General features: G+C 43.5%; 1 protein-coding gene across 1 annotated transcript in view; it reads right to left on the minus strand.

The window, feature by feature from the left end:
• The window catches only part of LOC121458897 (signal transducer and activator of transcription 4-like), an 80,971-nt gene that overhangs the window by 32,557 nt on the left and 26,170 nt on the right, over positions 1–22,244 (minus strand). The window contains exons 3-4 of the mRNA XM_041668269.1: positions 4,434–4,532; positions 774–866 (exon numbers count right to left, since the gene is read on the minus strand). Of these exons, the coding sequence (XP_041524203.1) occupies positions 774–866; positions 4,434–4,532 (192 nt within the window). The remainder of the gene's footprint in view (positions 1–773; positions 867–4,433; positions 4,533–22,244) is intronic.

The following is a 22,244-nucleotide window of genomic DNA, read 5'->3' on the forward strand; positions in this document are numbered from 1 at the left end:
TATGGAAGATGATTAAACTGCAGGACTGGAAGCAAAAGCTTAGAAGGCCATTCACTGAAACTCTGCCTACAATTCGGCCAGTGGACTGAGAGCTTTACCTTGCCTGTAGTTGGTTTAGTTTTAGAGAATTATTATTTCCATAAAAAACCAACAAGTAAATGAATACTGCATAGGTTCTGGAAAGGGAAATTGGTTTGATCTTTCTAGTCAACACAGTGGAAGGTCTGTCCTACTTAAAAATAATCTTTTCTAAATCAACGAAAGTAACATCTAGAATAAGACCGATGGGGAGGAGGTGTGTACTAATATCAAAGGAAATGAGTGATATAATGGGTTCTACAGATACAGAAAAATAAAAGAATAGAGAGCCCAATTAGATGAAATGGATACACTTCTTTTTTTTTTTTTTTTTTTTGGATTTTTTCGAGACAGGGTTTCTCCATAGCTTCTGGTTCCTGTCCTGGAACTAGCTCTTGTAGACCAGGCTGGCCTCGAACTCACAGAGATCCGCCTGCCTCTGCCTCCCGAGTGCTGGGATTAAAGGCGTGCGCCACCACTGCCCGGCGACAAGTTACTCAACTTACTCTAGAAGACACAGATAATGGGCGAGCTTGGTCCTAGAAGCAGGTTGAGTTTAAAAGCCTCCTCAAGGAAACCTTTCCTATACAAGCACAGCGTGAGGGAAACCCACTGTCCTCTGAGACCTGTCCGCACTGGCCTGTGGCACACAGGCTGCCCCTAGCCTTTCCAGGCGGCTACCTGAGGCCACTCACCTGAACACTGTTTTTAATGGCAGCCACTTTATGCTCCACGTTTCTCTGTCTTTCCGATACCGAAGAACTTTGTAAGGACTTCTCCAGAGGTCCCTGCAAAAAGAATGTCTTGAAATTTCAGTTGCTGATAAAGCATGTTTATGGTTATTGTCAAGGATATACTATTTTGACTTGAGGTTTGGATAAATGAGATACATAATACTCTACAGCCATTAAAACTCCCGCTGAAAGAGCTGGGCATGTGGCCCTACTGGCAGAGAAGGCACCGGGCTCCAGGTTCCCAACACCCAGCACGGAAAGAAATTGAGCTTGTAGCGTCCACAGTTAGACCAACTCAAGATTTTTCTCAGATGCCATGATGAAAAGACAAAGAGAATGTCAGTTCTGTGTCCTTATTCCTGTACAGATGGTTATATATATTTGTGTGTATATGTATATATCACCATTATGTATAACCATTATATATGCACATATATACATACATATATGCATGCAGGGAGGGGGAAGCCAAGGTAAGGAGAGAGCTAAGTAAGACAATGTTGAAAAAGCGAACACGGGATACCTCAGACAGTTGTCTAAGGACAGAAAACCACAGTCCAGGGGAAAGAGTCAGGTCTCCAGAGGCCACAACCGTGGCTCCTCCAAGGCTCCAGCCCTAACCAACCTTGACAAGTCCACTTCTCAACAAGGACACAGAACTAAAGTTCCCTTTGTCCTTTCACTGGGGCCTTAGAGAAAGGTCTGGGTCTGGGCACTGTGGAAAGTACTAATTGACATGACGTAGACAGTATTATAATCTAAGCAACTAAGCAGATTACAAAATACTAGACATAATTTCTACTTAGAGATGCATGTAGGTATATACCTGTAAGTATATGAATACATGCATAGATACTTGGAATTAAGTAGATATGACAAGAATAACACATATACCAAAATGTAATATTAACACTAAATCGCAAAATTATGTGTCATTTTATGATTTTAAAAAGATTTTATCTTTGTGTGTGCATGTGTGTGTGTGTGTGTATGTGTGTGTATATGGTATGTACCACATCTGTGCAGATGGAGCAGAGTCTAGAAGTCTGAAGCCCTGCAGCTGGAACTATGGGAGGTTGGGAGCTACCCAGTGTGGGTGCCAGAAACTGAACTGGGGTCCTCTGTTAAGAACAGCAAGTGCTCTTAACTGTGGAACCATCTCTCTAGCTCCTACCTCATGGCTTAAAGGGAAAAAGTCCATAATTTCCTACAGTCTATTCCCATGACTCTTGTAATTTTAAATTAGTGTTATAGGTTCACACTAACTTGGGCTTCCATCAGCAACTGAGGAGTCGCACCTGCTGAGCTAGGATTCATTTTTACTTGACAGCAAAGGGAATTTAGTGAAGGAATCGGGGGGAAACGATTCAGGTAAGCAGAAAGGCCAAGGGGCTCCCCCAAGCCCTGTATCTTGGCCACGCTAACGGTCTAACACTGAGTGAGGATGGCCCTGAAACGCAAAGCTCTCAGCTGTCTGAAGACGAGACCAAGATGGGTAAGCAGCCCCTGCACCGCAGAGCTGAGCAGAGAGCGAGGTTGGAAAGGGTAACTTGACAAGGCACTGCAGAGTCCTGGCGGGACCTCAAGGAAAACCCATGCTCTCAGTTCCCAAAGGAGCGATGGAGCGCTCTTAACCATACTGCATTCTTCCGATTAGGAAAGCCTTCCCTCTCCCACACCCATCTCCATTGTCCTGTGATTTGTCTACGTACTTGAAACTTAAAGAAATCCTTTGTTTATGATAGCATGCAATAGCAACGTATTTTCAGAGTTACTTTGATTAGTATGTACTTAAACATTCTGATTTGACTAGTAGCTAACATTTGGAGGCAGTGGAGGGCACGCATCCATGAAAGAGGAGGCAAAGACTGCGAGCAGGAGAAAAAGAGACACAGAGAGAAGACAGGACAACTGTATATGCGACAGGCAGAAAAACGGACAGCCCCAGCTGGGCAGTGGTGGCGCACGCCTGTAATCCCAGCACTTAGGAGGCAGAGGCAGGTGGATTTCTGTGAGTTCCATGTCAGCCTGATCTACAAAGCGAGTTCCAGGACAGCTAGGACTGCTACACAGAGAAACCCTTCTCAAATAAAAATAATAAAATGAAGTAAAATTAAAAAAAGGACAGCCCTAAACTGGAGCTTCCAAATGAAAACAATACCGGTAGTTCTTCATCACCCGAGAATAAGCTATTAAAACTCAAAAGTCTTACAAAAACATCCATACCCTGATAGTGACTAGAAGTCTTTTTGCTGTTTTTTTTTAAAGATTTATTTGTTATGTATACAGTGTTCTGCCTGCATGTATGCCTGCTGGGATGCATTGCAGAGGGTTGCGAGCCACCATGTGGTTGCTGGGAATTGAACTTAGGACCTCTGGAAGAGCAGCCAGTGCTCTTAACCTCTGAGCCATCTTTCCAGCCCCTTAGAAGTTTCTTTAATTGTTTTTCTGAGCTATATATTTTTCTCTGTTCCCCTCCCTCCCCACTCCCCTCCAAACCCTCCCATGATCCCCATGCTCCCATTTTACTCAGGCTATTTTGTCTTTTTCTAATTTCTACTTCCCATGTAGATTAGATCCATGTATGTCTCTCTTACGGTCCTCTTTGTTGTCTAGGTTCTCTGGGATTGTGAATTGTAGGCTGGTTTTTCTTTGCTTTATGTCTAAAAGCCACTTATGAGTGAGTACATGTTATATTTGTCTTTCTGGGTCTGGGTTACCTCACTCAGTATGATGTTTTCTAGAAGTTTTAATAGTTTAAGAGCTACTTTCATTAGATCTTCATAAGTTGTATGAGTCACTAAAGTACGGAGAATCTCATTTAGAAAATGTATTGTTTTATGAACTTAGAGGATTAACTGAAAAAGTGTGCCTTAGAGATTGTTGATTCCCCTACTTATCTTTGCTAGGTTCTTACCACATTCAGAAGAATGAGATAAAATATATTGTAAATTACATTAAGGCAAATAAGCACTTAGGGAGTTTCTGTAAATCAAAACTCCTGTCAGTGGAGTAGCAGCTTAGACTCAGGAGTGTCAATCAAGATCAGCCGGTGAAGACAGATGCGCCAGAGAGGCGGAGTCCAAAGCGGAACTGGGAACCTAACTGAAATGTGGTCACTGCCTTCCGAGATTAATACTGTAAGATCTTGGACTAGAAGTTAGCCATGAAAACAGAAAGATATCTAGAGTAGTTAGTCTGGGTGCTACATATCTGTGATCCCAGCACTAGGAAGGAGGACGGAAGGAGTCCAAGTACAAGGCCACCCTCAGCTACACAGTGAGTTCAAGGCCAGCCTCGGCTACGTAGTGAGCTCAAAGCCAGCCAGCACTACATAAAACCCCATAGCCAAAAGGAAAAAAAAAAACCCAGGAATTTGAAAAGATTTGGTAATTATGCCAATATGGAAAAAAAAAAAGACAAGAAATTTCTCAACGATGAGCCCAAGACCTTGAGCATGAGTGCCAGGAAGGCTGGTGGCACCAATAACACAGAAGAAGACCCTGGTTTTGCAGAAGATTGAACTCAATGAGAAAGCAAGATCACAAACTCAGAGAATATGACCTGACAAACCAGCAAGGCGATGGATAATGCATATGATTATGGATCAGAAAACATTACCTGGATAGGCATGTTGGCTGCAGCCAATATTCTTCTCTCTTCCCTTAAACAATTTGAGATGACCACAGCTACATGCATGGGATTTCCGTGAAACTTTCCCTGAAAAATAACAAAAACGGGCAGCATAAAAGGCCTTGAAGACATACATATGTCATAAGGAAATGTTGTACTTAACAACCTGTAATAATCTCCCAAATAATTATTTGGGATCTGTTCCATGTCTATTCGCTTGCAATGTCATGGAAACCTAGACTCTTAAGGAGAAAAATGTTTCTCTCTTTGCTTTCAAAGTTCAAGCAGAAGTTCTTTGAGACTTCTTTATCAAAGCCCTGAACACACTGGCAGGTCAGCTGACTTAGGCGCTAGGCAGGTTTTGGACAGAGTGGTTATGTCCCTGTGAGTTCTCCAGGACCAAAAGGGTTATAGCTGTGCATGTGGTAGCTTACTGCTTCAGGCTAACTGACTATCCTGAGATCCCCAGTTGATGGCATTCACGTCAATTATAACTAACTAACTAACTAACTAACTAGTTAACTAACTCATAACTAACATTATACTCAAGCGAAACCAAACCCACTTTTCAGCCCTGATATCTTGGATATTGAAGCATGTATATATTGTATTGCCAAGGTTAATATGTTGTTAATTGGCAGCCTGAGGCACTATTGAGCCATCAGATATATTTCTGTAAATGAAAGTCGTGAATCTCTTTAGGTAGTCGCAGTGCCCAGCAATGGGTGTGCGCTCATTTGTCTTACCCGCAAGAACTGTGTTTTCTAGCCTGAAAAACCATAATTTAGCTAGGAGTGTTAAAACCTCCTTACCAGACTTTCTTGAGGCAAGATTAGCAAGAGGCATAAGAGGCAAGCATGCTAATTGAATCTCTGCCCTCTTCTCTTGAGGGGGTACTGATACCCATGAAATGGTCAAAAGGTCAATGGCAGAAAAGTTAGCAGTCCAAAAAGTCGAAAATTAACACCAATTAAAAGTAGATTAAACAGACAACTGAACCAAAGGATCTTTCTGGAGAGAAAATGAAGGTTGTTGGTTGTAAACATTTATTGTGGCTGTGACTTCTGCTGTAGTATTTTAGATTCTGTGTCAATTATCATTTCCACCTGTGAAACTGGGGTAAAAACCAGTTATTCTGGTTCCCGTTCTTCCATATCCACTCTTTAAACATCTTTTCCTTCAGATCAAGGGGATACAAATTGGAAAAGAAGAAGTCAAACTCTCACCATGTGCTGATGATAGGATAGTTTACATAAGGGACCCCAAAAATTCTACCAAGGAACTTCTACAACTCATGAACACCTTCAGTAATACAGCAGGATACAAGATTAACTCAAAAAAATTAGCAGCCCTCCTGTAAACAGATGATAAATGGACTGAGGAAGAAATCAGAGAAACATCACTTTTCACAATAGCCACAAATAGCATAAAATATCTCGGAGTAACTCTAATCAAACAAGTGAAAGACCTGTATAAGAAGAACTTTAAATCTTTGAAGAAAGAAATTGAAAAAGATACCAGAAAAATGGAAAGATCTCCCATTCTCTTGGGTAGGTAGAATTAACAAAGTAAAAATGGCAATCTTACCAAAAGCAATCTACGGATTCAATGCAATGCCCATCAAAATCCCAGTAAAATTCTCCATAGACCTCAAAAGAATAATACTCCACTTCATATGGAAAAACAAAAAAACCCAGAAAGCCAAAACAATCCTGTACAATAATGGAACTTCTGGAGGCATCACAATCTCTGACTTCAAACTTTACTACAGAGCTACAGTACTGAAAACAGGCTGGTACTGGCATAAGAACAGACAGGAGGACCAATAGAACCCAGATATCAATCCACACACCTATGAACACCTGACTTTTTAACAAAGAAGCAAAAAATATAAAATGGAAAAAAGAAAGCATATTTAACAAATGGTGGTGGCATAAATGGATATCAACATGTAGAAGAATGAAAATAGATCCATATCTATTGCTGTACACAAAAGTCAAGTCCAGATGGTTCAAAGACCTCAACATAAAACCAACCACACTGAACCTCATAGAAGAGAAAGTGGGAAGTACACTTGAATGCATTGGCACAGGAAACCACTTCCTGAATATAACCCCAGTAGCACAGACACTGAGAGAAACAATTAATAAGTGGGACCCCCCGAAACTGAGAAGCTTCTGTAAATCAAAGGACACAGTCAACAAGACAAAACAGCACCCTAAAGAATAGGAAAAGATCTTCACCAACCCCACATCAGAGGTCTGATCTCTAAAACATACAAAGAACTCAAGAAATTGGTCATCAAAAGAAAAAAACAATCTAATAAAAATGAAGTACAGACCTAAACAGAGAACATTGAGATTAGGGGTTGTAAATGGTACAGCTGTGACTGCTACAATGTTATCCTGGTGTTTGTAGCCAGGGCTTCTATCTACAATGTTATCCTGGTGTTTGTAGCCAGGGCTTCTATCTACAATGCTAAGCTGGTGTATGCTAGCCAAGGCTTCTATCTACAATGTTATCCTGGTGTTTGTAGCCAGGGCTTCTATCTACAATGCTAACCTGGTGTTTGTAGCCAGGGCTTCTATCTACAATGCTAACCTGGTGTTTGTAGCCAGGGCTTCTATCTACAATGCTAAGCTGGTGTTTGTAGCCAGGGCTTCTATCTACAATGCTAAGCTGGTGTTTGTAGCCAGGGCTTCTATCTACAATGCTAAGCTGGTGTTTGTAGCCAGGGCTTCTATCTACAATGCTAACCTGGTGTTTGTAGCCAGGGCTTCTATCTACAATGCTAAGCTGGTGTTTGTAGCCAGGGCTTCTATCTACAATGCTAACCTGGTGTTTGTAGCCAGGGCTTCTATCTACAATGCTAACCTGGTGTTTGTAGCCAGGATTTCTGTCTACAATGTTATCCTGATGTATGCTAGCCAGGGGCTTCTGTCTACAATGTTATCCTAGTGTGTGCTAGCCAGGGCTTTTCCCCCCACCAACACACAGAGTTTCAGTATCATTTGATCTTTAAAACAATTAAGGGAGATTTGGTATGTAATACATATTGTTCTGATCCAGTCATAGCAGAATTGTAAAATGTCTCTCTGCTCCATAGGAGATTTGAAACATCTTGTGTCGGGGGTAACCTCTGTTTAGTTGATACTGTTTTGAAGGAGCACACCTGATACCTTCCTCCTGTGGCCGATATATAGAAACAGTCAAATTTGTGTGTCAATTTTGAGTCTAGCTAAGTTGCTCACTGCTATAGAGTCTAATGATGCATTTGTAATGTTTGTTAGCAATTCTAAATTTTTATCTGTACATCTTTCTGGATTTTCTACTCCCATTAACCAGCTCTGTAGACTCTCCCTCACTTTCAATCATTTCATTTCTATCCAGGCTTTGTCTTCGAGACTAGTTTAGCAGTGTATTGGCTAAAATCCAGACACGGGGATTTTCTTCTTCTTTTTTTGCAACAACACAACTTCTGATAAAGCTTAATTTTGATCTGATAGACTCTGATGATCCCAGCCACTCAGTTTGTTGATATCTGCTTTGTGACCCAGCATATGCATAACTTGTAAAAATCTCATGCTAACTTGCAAGGAATGAGTATCCTGTAGTGTTGGGTACAAATAATTTATTCTGCTTTATTAAGCCAGGTGTCATTTTGTATAAATTTCTTTCTTGGTGCTGGCTTGTTTTAACTATCAAGTTTATACGTTCTTGAAAGAATTACATCAAAAGCTACTTTGTAAGTCGTTCTCTGTTTCTGAAAGAAATATTTAGATGTATAACATATTGCTCGTGATTAAAGTCTTTCATGGCTATGAACTGAAATTTATCTCCAGCAATGACCTTTTACCCTAAAGCAGGATGACTAACTAGGACATAATGCTTTTCAGTCACATGCGTTTTTGCTTAATTCAAGAACTCAGTTTCAAAGTAGACAGGGATATTTGAGTCACCAGTATCGTATATACATAAAAAGGGTAAATACTTATGAAATAAATGTGGCAAACACATCCCCAACCCTTCTTTGCTTCTTTAGAGGGCACTTTCCTGAAGTTTGTGTAAGCTCAGAATTCACTGCCTGTTGCGTTTCCATAGCACAGTCCTGTGGGCTGTCCAGACACCAGGGAAGTGTCTTGTTTCTTTAGAGCATGGGCAGTCGCTCTCGCCTTCCCATAAGGCTGCATACTGCAGCTTTCACCAGAAGTTCTCAGTAAGGACTGGCCTTCGAATCCCTTCCAGGACGGCCAGCTGCTTTGTTGATTGATGCACCAAGCTAGACTAGTGGACGCCATGATTAGCAACCACATCACTACGTAGTTAGGGAGATGATGGGGGGGAGAGTCTTCTGTTTTGTGTTAATTTCATTGGTTAAATAAAGAGACTGCCTTGGCCCTTTAATAGGACATAAAATTAGGTAGGCGGAGTAGACAGAACAGAATGCTGGGAGAAGGAAGCTGAGTCAAGGAGTCGCCATGATTCTCCTACCGGATACAGACGCAGGTTAAGATCTTCCCTGGTAAGACACCTCGTGGTGTTACAGGGATATTAGAAATGGGTTAGGTCGATACGTAAGAGCTAGCCAATAAGAGGCTGGAACTAATGGGCCAGGCAGTGTTTAAAAGAATACAGTTTCTGTGTAATTATTTTGGGGCATAAGCTAGCCATGTGGGCGGCCGGGTGCGGGGATGCAGCCCCACCGCTCCTATTGCAACAGGGAGATGGCTGCTAACTACTTGCCTGTCTGCCCTTATCCATGCACTACTGCTTTCAGTGGCGACTGACTATGAGTAGGTGTGCTTCCTGTGCATCTGAATATGTACCTTGGACATGCCTGGGGCCAGCGGAAGTCAGAAGAGGGCATCAGATGCCCAGCAGCTGGAATTACAGATTGTTGTGAATCACCACGTGGGTGGGTGATGGAAACTGAACCTAGATCCTCTGCAAGCGTAGCAAATGGTTTCAGCTCTGAGCCATCTCTCCAGCCACCGTTCTTGCTCTTAGACATTGTTGTGCTGTTTCAATTACAGTACCACTGCAGTGCCCAACTGAAACAAGGTAACAGGGATATGTTGCTTTTGATGATCTGAGCCTTATGCCCTTAAAGATTTTTTTATTTCTTTTCTTTTCTTTTTTGTTAGATCCCCAAAACTGCAAATAATGAAATTTTAGATCTTGCCAAGACGAATCTGCCTCCCACCCTCTAGCATTAGCTGCTCGATTAAACACATATTTTCACTTTTCTCCAGTAGCATTGTGCTGGAAATGAGGTGCATTCTGGTCAGCCAGCAGGATGCTCCTGATGCAGCTGTATGTTCTGAGGCTGCTGCTGTGCAGTGCAGGATGGTCCTGACGCTGTGCACTGGAGGATGCTCCTGATACAGGTGTATGTTCTAAGGTTGATGCAGTGCAATGCAGGATGCTCCTGATGCAGGTATGTGTTCTAAGGCTGATGCAGTGCAATGCAGGATGCTCCTGATGCAGGTGTGTGTTCTAAGGCTGATGCAGTGCAATGCAGGATGCTCCTGATGCAGGTGTGTGTTCTGAGGCTGAGGCTGTGCACTGCAGGATGCTCCTGATACAGGTGTGTGTTCTGAGGCTGATGCAGTGCAATGCAGGATGCTCCTGATGCGGGCGTATGTTTTAGGGCTGACACTGTGCACTGGAGGATGCTCCTGATGCAGGTGTGTGTTCTAAGGCTGAAGCAGTGCACTGCAGAATTCACTTCTTATGGCTTCTGACTGTTCAGAGTTCCTTCATCTCTTCTAAGGAATTTGGCTATTGCTCTTGTCAGTTTTTCTGTGTGAGTCTGGCAATCTGTACATCATGAATTCAGTCATAGAATACAACCTAGCTCCTGGTGAGTGAATTCCTCTCTTACATCCCGTAAAGCACTTATTGCTGCTTTCCAAGAAAATATGATGCTGAATCATTTAACCAGCAACAAATGTGTATTAGACCAATGTCAATGCTGACTCGTTCTTGTCTCGTTCTGTACACACAACAATCTGTCCGAACCGTAAACTGTAGTTTCTATTCTGATGACATCTTAAGAAGGAATTAAGCAACATGTGTTATAACAACAGCGGGTATAATTCAAGAGAAGTGACAACCGCATGAGTAGCGATGACCTAATTCCATATCACACACCATAACAGTGACATTGGGACTGCCACATGGCAACAGCAACTGAGAAGTGTCGAATATAAGACGCATCCTCTGAGCTGGGGGAGGGCTCTCAGTCATTGCTAATGGGGATCTAAAGAACAAAAGGGATTCGGGAAGACAGTTTGACAATTCCTTATGAAACTAAACACACTCTTTTCGCTTCCTCTGGCAATCACCCTTTCGTATTTAAGGAGGCTGGGAACGTATTTACACACAAATACCATCTATACATGGGAGCTTGTAATAGCCCCACATTAATAATTGCTAATACTTAGAGATGGCAAACACCCTTCAGTCGGATTATTGGTCACGTAAACTATAGTACATAGAGCCGAGATATTATTTAGTACTAGAAGAAATGTTTCCAAACTATGAAGACACAATACACTTAAATACACACTGCTAAGAAATATGTCAGTCTGAGAGGGTTCTTGTTTTATAATTTCAAGAAAACTTAAAACTAGGGAGGTAGGGCTAGGCAGGTTGCTCAGTTAAGGCCTTGTCACGTGAGCGTGGGAACCCGAGTCTAACGCCACGGAAAAGCTAGGCACGATGGGATACGTTTGTGATGCTTGCACTGTAGGGCAGAGACAGTGGGTCCCTGAAGCTCAACTGGCCTGCCAGCTTCGACGACCGGTGGGCTGCAGGTTCAGAAAAAGGCCGCCGCAAAAGATAAGGTGGAGAGCAACCGAGGAAGACACTCTGACTTGACCCCAGGCCTTCACATTCGTGTGCGCCCACATGAACACATGTTACCCCCTCCCCGCCGCCACACACGCGAAGTAGGAAGACTGTCACAGAGACAGTGATTGCCAGGAGTTTGGAGGAGCACAGAGTGTATGGGGGAGGGGACAGTGAACCTGTCTTGTGTTATAGTACCGTGGTGGAGACGGAACATTGCTCCATGTTGAAACCCGTAGAACTATAATGTAAGTTATAGATCTTAGCTAATCACCATCATCTGAGACAAGTGTACCACATTAATGTAATATTTAAGAGATTGTCTAGCGGGAGAGAGGATGGGTGGGTAGGACGTACGTGGGAACTCTACTTTCTGCTTGCGTTTTTGGGAATTTCATTTATTATTTATTTATGGGAGTGACAGTTCTCACCCACTCTTGCCTGAAGCGACCCTTCCACTGGAGTTAAGACTGGTTTGCTTGTTTGCCCTTTTTTTTTTTATTGATAGAGTCTTACACAACGCAGGATGGTCCTAAAATCGCTATGTAGCTGTGGACGGCCTTGAAGCCCCTGCTTCTCTGTCTCTCTGGTGCTAGGGTTTTGGGTGTACCCCAACCACGCCCGGCACAAAGCTGACTTCGATGCAACAGAAATGAGGTGTAGGCTCTCAATGGTTTGGTTTGTTTTTTGAGATAAAATCTCACTATGTTCCTCGACTGTCCTGAGACTCACTATTAACCCAGGCTGGCCTCAAACTCATAGAGATCCACCTGCCTCTGCCTTCCAAGTGTTGGAAGTAAAGGCTTTTTCTACTACACCCAACTTCCAAAAGGTGTACATTTTAATGCCTTTTCTTCATTTTCTTCATTCTTCAACACGCTTAAACTAGTGAAAAACCAGCTGTAAGTGTGTGCATATTCAGGCTTCCTGAAGGCACTATGTCTCCTGGTCACACTTCTGTTTTGATTGACTTATGTTGACTGATGGCTTGACAGACCGACATACTGTAGAATCACTAGGGAGACCTAACTCTGGGCGCATTTATGACTGCGTTTCCAGACTAAGTTACTTGGGGTAGGCAGACCACCGCAAATTTGAGTGCCCCACTCCACGTGCTGGGGGCGCTGGACCCGACACCGACACCTTTCTCTGCTTCCTACCGCAGGCACAGGGAGACCAGCTGCCTCTCACTCCTGCCTTCCTCAAGTGGCATTTGTCGGGTACTATGTCACACAACAAGATGAGGCGCTAACGCACCCATAAAGACAATCTCCCCGAGACGGCTACTCTGAGCAAGTCCTAACGCACCCGTAAAGACAATCTCCCTGAGACGGCTACTCTGTGCGGTTCCACGCGGCCCCAGGACCTGATTCGGTGCCTCAGGCATTCACTTCATGACTTCAGGTAAACAGCCTGTTAGTCTTCATTGCTTGAGAAGAGCCTGCCAGACAACTGAAAGACCTTTGCAGCTGGCGAAGCGCTCTAAATAACAGGGTTTCCGGATTGCTCCAAGGCTACGCTAGGGGAGTTTTGACTCTCATCCACATACATCAACAACAAAGCAGTACAAAACCAATGTCTTTCTAGTTTACCTGACATGAGCAAACTGGTTGATCTGTGTTTCAGGAAGTATCAGAGAAATTCAAATATAAAATAAAAACTACAGATATAAAAGAAGCTTCAGAAAATGGGAGACTGTGTTTGTTTGGTTTTGTTTTGTTTAATAAATGACAGTGGGGACTTTTCTGGCACTTCTTGACTCACAAGAAGGATACCACACTTGTCTCTGAATAAAATAATTCACTCTCAGTCCAGAGCTGTTAGCAGAGACATCATTAAAAACTCCATTTTTTCTGGCATAGAAAAGGCAGGGAAGCAGGTGTCAAGCTCTCAGCAGTGATGACCTTGGGCAGCAGACTCAAGATGGGGCTTTTCACTTCTAATTTAATTCTTTGGTATTGGAATTCTTTTAAATAGTTAAGCATGTGTTGGTTTAAGGATTAAAACTAAGTAGAAATTATATACGCACATACACACACACACACGTTGTATATATACCAAAGCCGATCTTTCACTTTGATTTCTGCAGATTTTTTTTTTATAAAAGATGACTTTTGGTTTTAAAATTATCAGTCAATTCAAAAGAGATGCTAGAGACCGCTCTGATGGCTAATATTCTGCGCCCACAGGGAACTCACAGATCAACTTGAATTTGAAATAGGAAATGTGAGCAAAGTGGATGCTAACCCCTTACCATTCATGCTTGATCATCATGCTTGATCACAAACAAAACAGTCCCTGCATTTATTGAGTACCTACTGTATACAGGGTACTTCTCAGGTAGGCATTAGGAGGCACGGGTGTTATGTCACTTTGGGGTATGATATCATCTGTAAGGAGTCACAGAACCAGAAACTCAAGGAAAAGCAACCTCAAACCCAGGTGCCCTTCATTCCACAACGTTGGGCTTTCTAAGTTACTACTATGGCAAGACAACAACCACCTGATACCTCTTTGGTTAATAGGCTCTGGGAACCACAAACTGCATTTAATTTCACTTTGTCAGACATTCTGTTATTTTTCCATAAGGAATGTACTCAAGGCCATCATTAGTTACGGAACCCGAAGACAGGCGGAGTGCTTGACAAACAGCAGAAAGATGCCACGTGTTGACCACGAAGTAAGTGGTTCTGGCTGAAGTCACATAGAGGTCTCCCACACTGTGGAAGTTCTACTTATTGCTAAAGGCAGCCCCGCCATGGCTGCTGGGTGCCCTGTGTGCCCTGGTAGGATCTAATGAGGAACGTTGAGAACGCAAAGCCCTGGCCACTGTTGACTCTCTCTGGAATATTCTCAGTGGCCGCCTTGATGACATCACACAGGTCTTCTACCAAAGACTGGGCTTGCCTTCCCAGCCATAAAAGCAGCGAGTCCCTCAAGCTCACGCTCCCCTCGAGTCCTGCACCCCACTGAACTTGCAGACACCCTGCATGAGCTCACATGTGACCTCTGTAGGCCCCCTCCTTGAAAGCAAAATCAAAAACCCTATTGCATCATCTTTTGGCAGAGACCTATCAATACAGAGAAAAGGCAAGACTGAGTTCTCCATCAATTACAAGATTAGTTTTTAGGCCGGGCGGTGGTGGCGCACGCCTTTAATCCCAGCACTCGGGAGGCAGAGGCAGGCGGATCTGTGTGAGTTCGAGACCAGCCTGGTCTACAAGAGCTAGTTCCAGGACAGGCTCCAAAACCACAGAGAAACCCTGTCTCGAAAAACAAAAACAAACAAAAAAAAAATTAGTTTTTAGAAAGTATTAGAATGACAAGGTTGTGTAATCTGATACTGGAGAGGCCTTCTTAAACGAAGGCAGTATTTTTAGAAAGGGTGTAAAAAAGATAGGCTTTTCATTAGATTAAAAAGGGGATTGGTGTGGAAAATAATGAAATCAAAAGACATGGTAGACTAAGGAAATAGTAGCTCATATGAATTATTAGTATGTGAAAATGTAATTTTTTTTAAAAAAAAACTTGAATATATATAAACCTTTGAAGCTGATGGAAAACTCAGTGGAATAGAAAAGGGATTCACAAAAAGAGGACAACCAAGTGTGGGAACGATGCCCAGCCTCACAATTATCAGATAAGGGAAGGAAGGAAGGAGTGCCCCAAAATCCTATTGGCAAAGATTAAAGATAATTACAGCTGTAGTTGGAGCCAGCAAGACGGCTCAGTGAGTAAGGTGCTTGCTACCAAAGCCTGACAACCCAAGTTCAATCCCTGGAATCCACATGGGAAGGGAGAACCAACTTCTACAAGCTGATTCCTGACCTCCCCAGATGTGGCCTGGGATGTACACCATATGCCTATCACATCACACACACATGATTACATATATATATACATATACATATACATGTATATGTATGTATGTATATATATATATATATATATATATATATATAAAGCCATGGTTAATGAAAATGAAGACAATCATTCTTTCCTATTCTGCCGATGAACTGTGAATTTGTGACACCTTAGAGAAGCAGTCTCATAACTCTCAAGTTTTAAAACACTTATTATTGTAACTAGTAAGTACATTTCTAGACCCCGATCCTGTACAACTTAAGGCAGGACCCGTGACGATCTACGCACAACCAGCAGTAAGTATGGAGACAGCACACCGAGCAGGACTTGTGCGGTAAATCCCCATCGATGAGAGAGGATTCCTGTGAAATCAGACTTGGAGAGCAGAGAAATGAATAATAAGGTTTCGCTTTTGTCAGTGGTAAACTCTTGACATCATCACTTACGAAACCCCGTAACCACACACACACACACACACACACACACACACACACACTGCACACTTTTCTCTGAGTGTGGATGTCTGTAAGGGTGGTGATGCTGTGCATGGAAGCTGAATGTGTGATTTCACCTGCTTTAGGGGAAGTGACAGCTGGGTATTGATGGTGCAAGCGTACAGAAAGATGGGAACCGAAAAGTAAATAGTGGTTGCATGATTTTGGTGGAAATTTGCGGGGTTTTTTTCCCTTTCTTTTTAGACTTGTCAATGTCATTTGAATTTTCATGAAGACCCACATAATTTAAGCAGTCAGAAAAGCACAAAGCGGTTTTTATTCTCAAGAGTTCTGTTGGTAGTTTTTAAAAGTGGTTTATATAATGATCCAAATATGGGGCCATCAGAGCCCGAAACAAGAAGTGGAGAGAGACTCTTTCGATCCGAAGAAATAAAACCATTCTGTCGGTCGACGTTTGAGAAGCAGCCTCCAAAGGGCTACTACACGTCTGGAATCCACCTCAGTTGGGGTCGACGTATGGATAATTGAAACACGGGAGGGATTAAGCTGAGGGTGTGGCCAACAGCCCATAACTAATGGAGAATTAGTGCTTGAATAACCTGGAAGTCAGCTGCAGACATGAGGACAGGATCCAGAACCTCTGCCCCGGGCATCTAGAGTGAACTTCACAGTGGCCTCCATGTTACCCAAGTGTCTGCCTGGGGTCCCTTTCTTCAACAGATCACTGTAGAGAAGCTGCTAATAGAGGTTCTGTGGTTCTCAAATGTTAGCCCCAGGCTGGCCCAAGCCACCATGGCCGTCTTTCCATTTTAACCAAATGTATTTGCCTCCATCCCTTAGCCCCTTGCTGATTTGGAGCTCAATAAGGACGTGTTCCCCTTTCTCTTATCCTTTTGGGTGAAACCTCCTATCAAGCCACACGTTTGGATATCCTGTGTCCTCTGGGCACTAGTGATGCTCTTGACAGCCTGACCCAGCAGCGCTTGAACACGGCCGGCCGTCGTGGTGATGGCTTCTCTAGAAGAACGTCCTGGAAAGTCCTCGGGATTTGAGGTCAAATCTGGGGCCTTAGATGCTTTCGTGCCCTCATCAGCAATGACATTTAGAGAAAAGCCACCCCCTCCCTCTGTGTGAAATGCAAGCCCAGCTTTCTCTCTTAAGCCATGAGAATTAAGTGGGATGTTGGCATGATCGCAATCAATCATCAAATTAAGGTCATTACACATGTGTTTTTTGATTGCAGAAGTAAAAATATCCTTTGTGGGAACCTTTTTAAATACAAAATCGCTAAAATTCAGGAAAATCCCCAAGAAAATAAAAATCATCTGAATCCCTGTATAACTGATCTTAATATTTTGATATATTCCTGGATATTTTCTCCACGTGTGTAGTCTAGAGGCATACATTACAAATACATTTCAAAGCATACTATGCATCACTATTAATCTGTGACTTCACTTAACTTATACTTCAATACATTATAATTCTTCAAAAATATAATTTTAATAATGATTGAATGCTTATTTTAGCGCTGGTCTGATTTTTTATAAATAATTTTTTTCATTTAGATTTTTGTCTTTTCACCATCAAAGTGTTTTTTATTAACCCAAACTTGCTCACTTATATTTTTACCTTCTTAGAAAACTGAACGAGGTTCATGAAAATACTCCACACATCGATTTTATTTATAATTTCTACATCCTATGCAATCTGATGTTACTTAATATGCCACAAACTCTGTAAACTTGATCCATAAAGGTTCATTTGAAATGGGCTCTCCTAGCATTACAATATTTGTCCAGATTATTACTTTGGAGTTTAAATTTGACGTTTTGAAATGGCTTCCTAGGTCTCAGAAGCAGTAAATTAAACATTACATGTCCTTAGTACCAAATCAATGTCAGATTTATGTTCTCATTTTCATTCTGTGCTACAAAATAACAATACTTCGCTTTGGATCATTATACACTCCGCGTTTTACTTTGGACTCTGCCAAAAGCTCAAACACTGGGCGGTTGCTTCTGAGGATCACGGTTAAGTTTTATGTTGGTTCCAAATGAAAACCATATTGATAGCAGGAGGACGCTATCAGCTTCCACCGCCACTTTCGTGCACCGCCTTCGGCTCCTCCCGTTTACATAGCTTGTATGTTGCTTGCTACCCCATCTCTGCTGCCTTTGCTCGTCTTCTCCAGACGTTTGTGGAGGTGCTAACAGCACTGACTCCTCAGTTTATCGGAAGTACTTTTGCACACAGCCCTGTCTCCATTAGCACCCTTGGGGGATAACGTCGCGCTCACTGCCGACTGTGGGCTGCTGCACCGATAGAGTGGGGGTCATGGTTCTGCCCAATCCCCACTTCCACTTTCTGCGCTGTCACCGGCTCACCGGAGGCACCAACCGCAGTCTCCCAGCGAGAACACAAGGCCACTGAAGCCAGAATTTTATTATATGGAGTCAAAGGTAAAGTTTTAAATTTTCCAGGGCAGATCGCAAGCTTGGCATAGTTTAATTTAAACATCTGTTGCTTGGTTGTAGGGGGCGGAGCGGGGTGCATGCCACGGTCCTTGTGGAGGTCAGAGACAGCCTGTAGGAACTGCTTCTCTCCTTCAACCCCGTGGGGGGCTCCAAATATTTCGAATTTATGCCCACGTGATGTCTAGTTAATTTAGGAAACTCTTCTACAACTTATTCTCAGCTGCCGGTCTCCCTCTCTACCGTTTTGTCTCCACCAATCGCCTGTGTTGGCGCTTGTGTGTCTGAGATCCATGCGCCAGGTTCTTTCACGTGCCCACACTGGGACTCCGCCATGTGCTCTCCGTAGGATCAGCTATATCAACATCGTTTAAATTCCACCCATTCTCTTTTGCCCGCCATGGGTCCTTTCTCACAGCAGCCACGATGGCTCTCTCTGCGTGCTCCTCTTTCAGACTTTTCATCCTTACCTATTTGCCCTTCAAGGTTTCCTAGAAAGTTCTTCAGACAACAGAGTGTCAAGAGAGCATTTTCAGAAGTCTGTCGTCTGATACTTAAGGCATGCTTGGAGTTTTTTATTATAAGGAGTCAAGGCTGGTTTCTGTGATTTCTATCTGCCTGACCCTTGGATATATTTTATATACATTTTAGAATTTAAAATCCAGCCATTTCACATATTAATGTTATATATTTTCTTTCACACACACACACACATGCATGTGTGCACGCACATATATATGTATAAAAGGAAATATTATACATGAGTGTGTGTGTGTGTGTGTGTGTGTGTGTGTGTGTTTCGAGACAGGGTTTCTCTCTATAATAGCTCTGGCTGTCCTGGAACTCACTTTGTAGACCAGGCTGGCCTCAAACTCACAGAGATCCGCCTGCCTCTGCCTCCTAAGTGCTGGAATTAAAGGCGTGCGCCACCACCGCCCCAGTCCTTTCATATATTTTATCTGAAACTTCTGAGAGATTTTCATGCTAGTTAAAAATGTGAAGTCCTCGTTAGCCAAGAAGCCGCTCTTTACCGCAGTTGGAGGCTATCACAGAAAAACCACAGCTGAACACAATACAGTTATCAACGGGCCCTGCAAGCCCAGTCCCAGGGGATACATTATAGCTCCTGCATCTGTGGCTAGGGGAACTTTGTGGGAGGGAGGGAGAGAGGGAGGGAGGGAAGGAGGGAGGGAGGGAGGGAGGGAGGGAGGAAAGAAGGGAGGGAGAGAGGGAGGGAGGGAGGGAGGGAGGGAGAGAGAGAGGAAGGGAGGGAGGGAGGGAGGGAGAGAGGGAGGGAGGGAGAGAGGGAGGGAAAAAGGGAGGGAGAGAGGGAGGGAGGGAAGAAAGGAGGGAGGGAGAGAGGGAGGGAAGAAGAGAGGGAAGGAAGGAGAAAGGGAGAGAGGGAGGGAAGAAGGGAGGGAGGGAGGGAGGGAGGGAAGAGGGAGGGAGGGAGAAAGGCTGTAACCGCCAGAATACTAGGAAGTCTGCTGTGTAGCAGTGTCTCCCAGAAATGACGGCATCAACCAGACAACAACAATGGCAGTATCAATGGACATTTTCCTACAAAGGAAGACTATTTCTCAGGGACACCCCCCCCCATTAGATGAAGGACCACAGGCAGCTGATAACTGCCAGGGGAAGTAGAAGGTGCTCCTTCCAGGAATGAGCCCTCTTATTGACTGTCCAGCGCAGAAGGTCAGCCCTGAAGCCATACACGTACAGACAACAAGCATCGGCCTTGCAGGTGGTATTCATATATGTTTGTGCAAACACATGTATTCTTATGTCTCTGTGTGTGCAACGTTAATATTCAAAGACAAAAAAGCTATGGGCTTGAGGGAGGGGTGTGAGGGAGGGTTTCTGGGAGGGTGAAAAGGAAGTGACATAATTCTATTTCAGTTAAAGGCATTTAAACTTCTTAAAATAGTTTTTAAAACTAAACTGAATAAAAGCAGTCCAGTGGCCCACTTTCCTTCACTTATCTCCCCTGCTCATCTCAACTCTTAACTTGAAGACAAATCTCATCGAGTACTCATTGTTACTCTCTGTTTAGCTTGAAGGAAGCCGTGCAGACGGATGGTTTCCCCTGGGCTCTGTAAGACAGTACAGCATTGTGTGCAGCCATTCACCCATCTCTGGTGATCAACGGCAGTTTGAGACCAGGAGCAGTAAGTAGAGGAGTGTCCTAGGTATCGGAGCCTTTTTATAATGCTGTAATGTAAAATACCACTCAAATAACCACAGAACACAACTCTGTGAAAAAAAATGCATCTTTCTGTTCTATACATTTCTTCTGTTTGAGAAATTTAGTTGCAAACAGAAGAAATGTATAGGAACCTCATGGGGTTGAAGTTCACCACCATAAGACTAGGGTGGCTGATATCGCTGCCCTTCCATGTGTCTTTATTTTCCAACTTTCCTGTAGTTAATATATAATACTCTTATATAAGATGAAAAACCCATTCTTCTAACAGGACAGAACAAGGCCCCACTTGTACAGGAACCAGCAATGAATAGAACTTTCCTCATGTATCAAGTCTAACACTTTCTGGGAAAAGATAAGATCGTATTGTAGACACTTGTCGTCTTTGTTCATTTATACCAAAGAGAAAATGAAAAGAGGAGAAAAAGAAGTTCCCAGTGGACATATATGAAAGACTTTGGTTTGTTCATTTTGCATTGCCCAGGCTGGCCCAGAACTCACTGTGCAGCTCAGACTGCCCAGGAGCTCACAGATAACAGCCTCTCTCTGAAGCCCCCTGCACCAGCTATGGAAGTGAGCTTTGTTTTCCAGACTTGGGATTTAACGGACCAGAAAACTTCAGCACAAGATTCTGGAGTGGAAACGAAGATCGTAAAGGATGCACCACGGTAGGGACCACTTCTTCAGCCTGCAGAATGGCTCTAAAAACCCTTGCTATGCGGGTCCGAGAACGGGAGTTTGGGTCTCAGAACCCAAAGCGGGAGAGGCCCCACTCCTGAAAGCCTTTCCCTGACCTCCCCACCTGTGCCCCGTGACATGCTTAGACGCACAGGCATATGTCATGCACACATATATGTGAAATAATAATATATAATAAAACAAACATTTTCAAACGTGGAATATGTCTTTCCAAATGACTACAAAGAGTGTATATCATCACAGCAATGTCCTGAGAAAGGAATAATTATGACAATTAACAACTCTTGTTTTTTTTTTTTTATCATCCTGCCAGCTGGTGAAAAAGCAAGTTAAATACGACGGCTGGCTGGTGGTTTGAGACCTTCTTACACCGAGACTCGATTCTCCTGGTGTTCCTACTTCCAGATACAAAATCCTGGCTCCTAGAGACAGAATCACTTTAGGGACAGGGTCAGGTAGGTGTTTCAGAAGGCCAGGTAGCATCAGGTCTGGCATTGATTTTTAGAGAGAAGCCCTCCTAGACCCAGTGCTCTTTAGATCCATCACAGCTTCCGCTCATCAACTATAAAATAATACACATAAACAAATGTCCCTAAAGTAAATACCGGGATGTGGGAAACCAGTTTTAGCATCCAATTCTGTGATGGATGACTAGCCAGAATTCACCCCCTCCTCCACACCTCTTTTCCACAAGCAAACTCACCAGCCTCTCCTTCCCACTATCTGGGAGCTAGGCTCCTGCCTCTGCTCTGCCCTTGCTTCCCCCACAGGGTTACTTCAACATGGCAGCTGGACTGGCCATGATAAATACATTTCGGATCGCACCATCCCCCCCCCAACCCAAACCCCACTCCCCAAGATCTTCTCAGTTCGGAATGAAATCCTGCGCAAACCAGGTGCGACAGCACAGAGAGTCTGGCGCACGGCACAGACTCACATGCCCTGAGAAGAGGAGACTTGGGACTGGAGGAAGTCAAAGGAGACAGCTCTGTTGTTCAGAGCACTTCCTGCAGAAGACCCCAGTGCAGCTGCCAGCGCCTATGTTGGGCGGTTCTAAACACCTGTAACTCCGGCCCCAAGGGATCCGATGCCCTTCTCTGGCCTCTGCAGCCCCCTCCCCCCCACACACACAGGTGGCATTCACCTGCACAGACACACATGTGTGCACATAAATAAAACCATCATAATAAATATACATCGTTTTTAAAATAAAGGATCAGTTGTACAGCTGCCAACTTCGGCTGTAGATCAA

The sequence above is a fragment of the Microtus oregoni genome, unplaced genomic scaffold (assembly GCF_018167655.1).
Source record: "Microtus oregoni isolate MIOR12 unplaced genomic scaffold, Mior012 000018F_ref0000195, whole genome shotgun sequence".
Lineage (NCBI taxonomy): Eukaryota > Metazoa > Chordata > Mammalia > Rodentia > Cricetidae > Microtus > Microtus oregoni.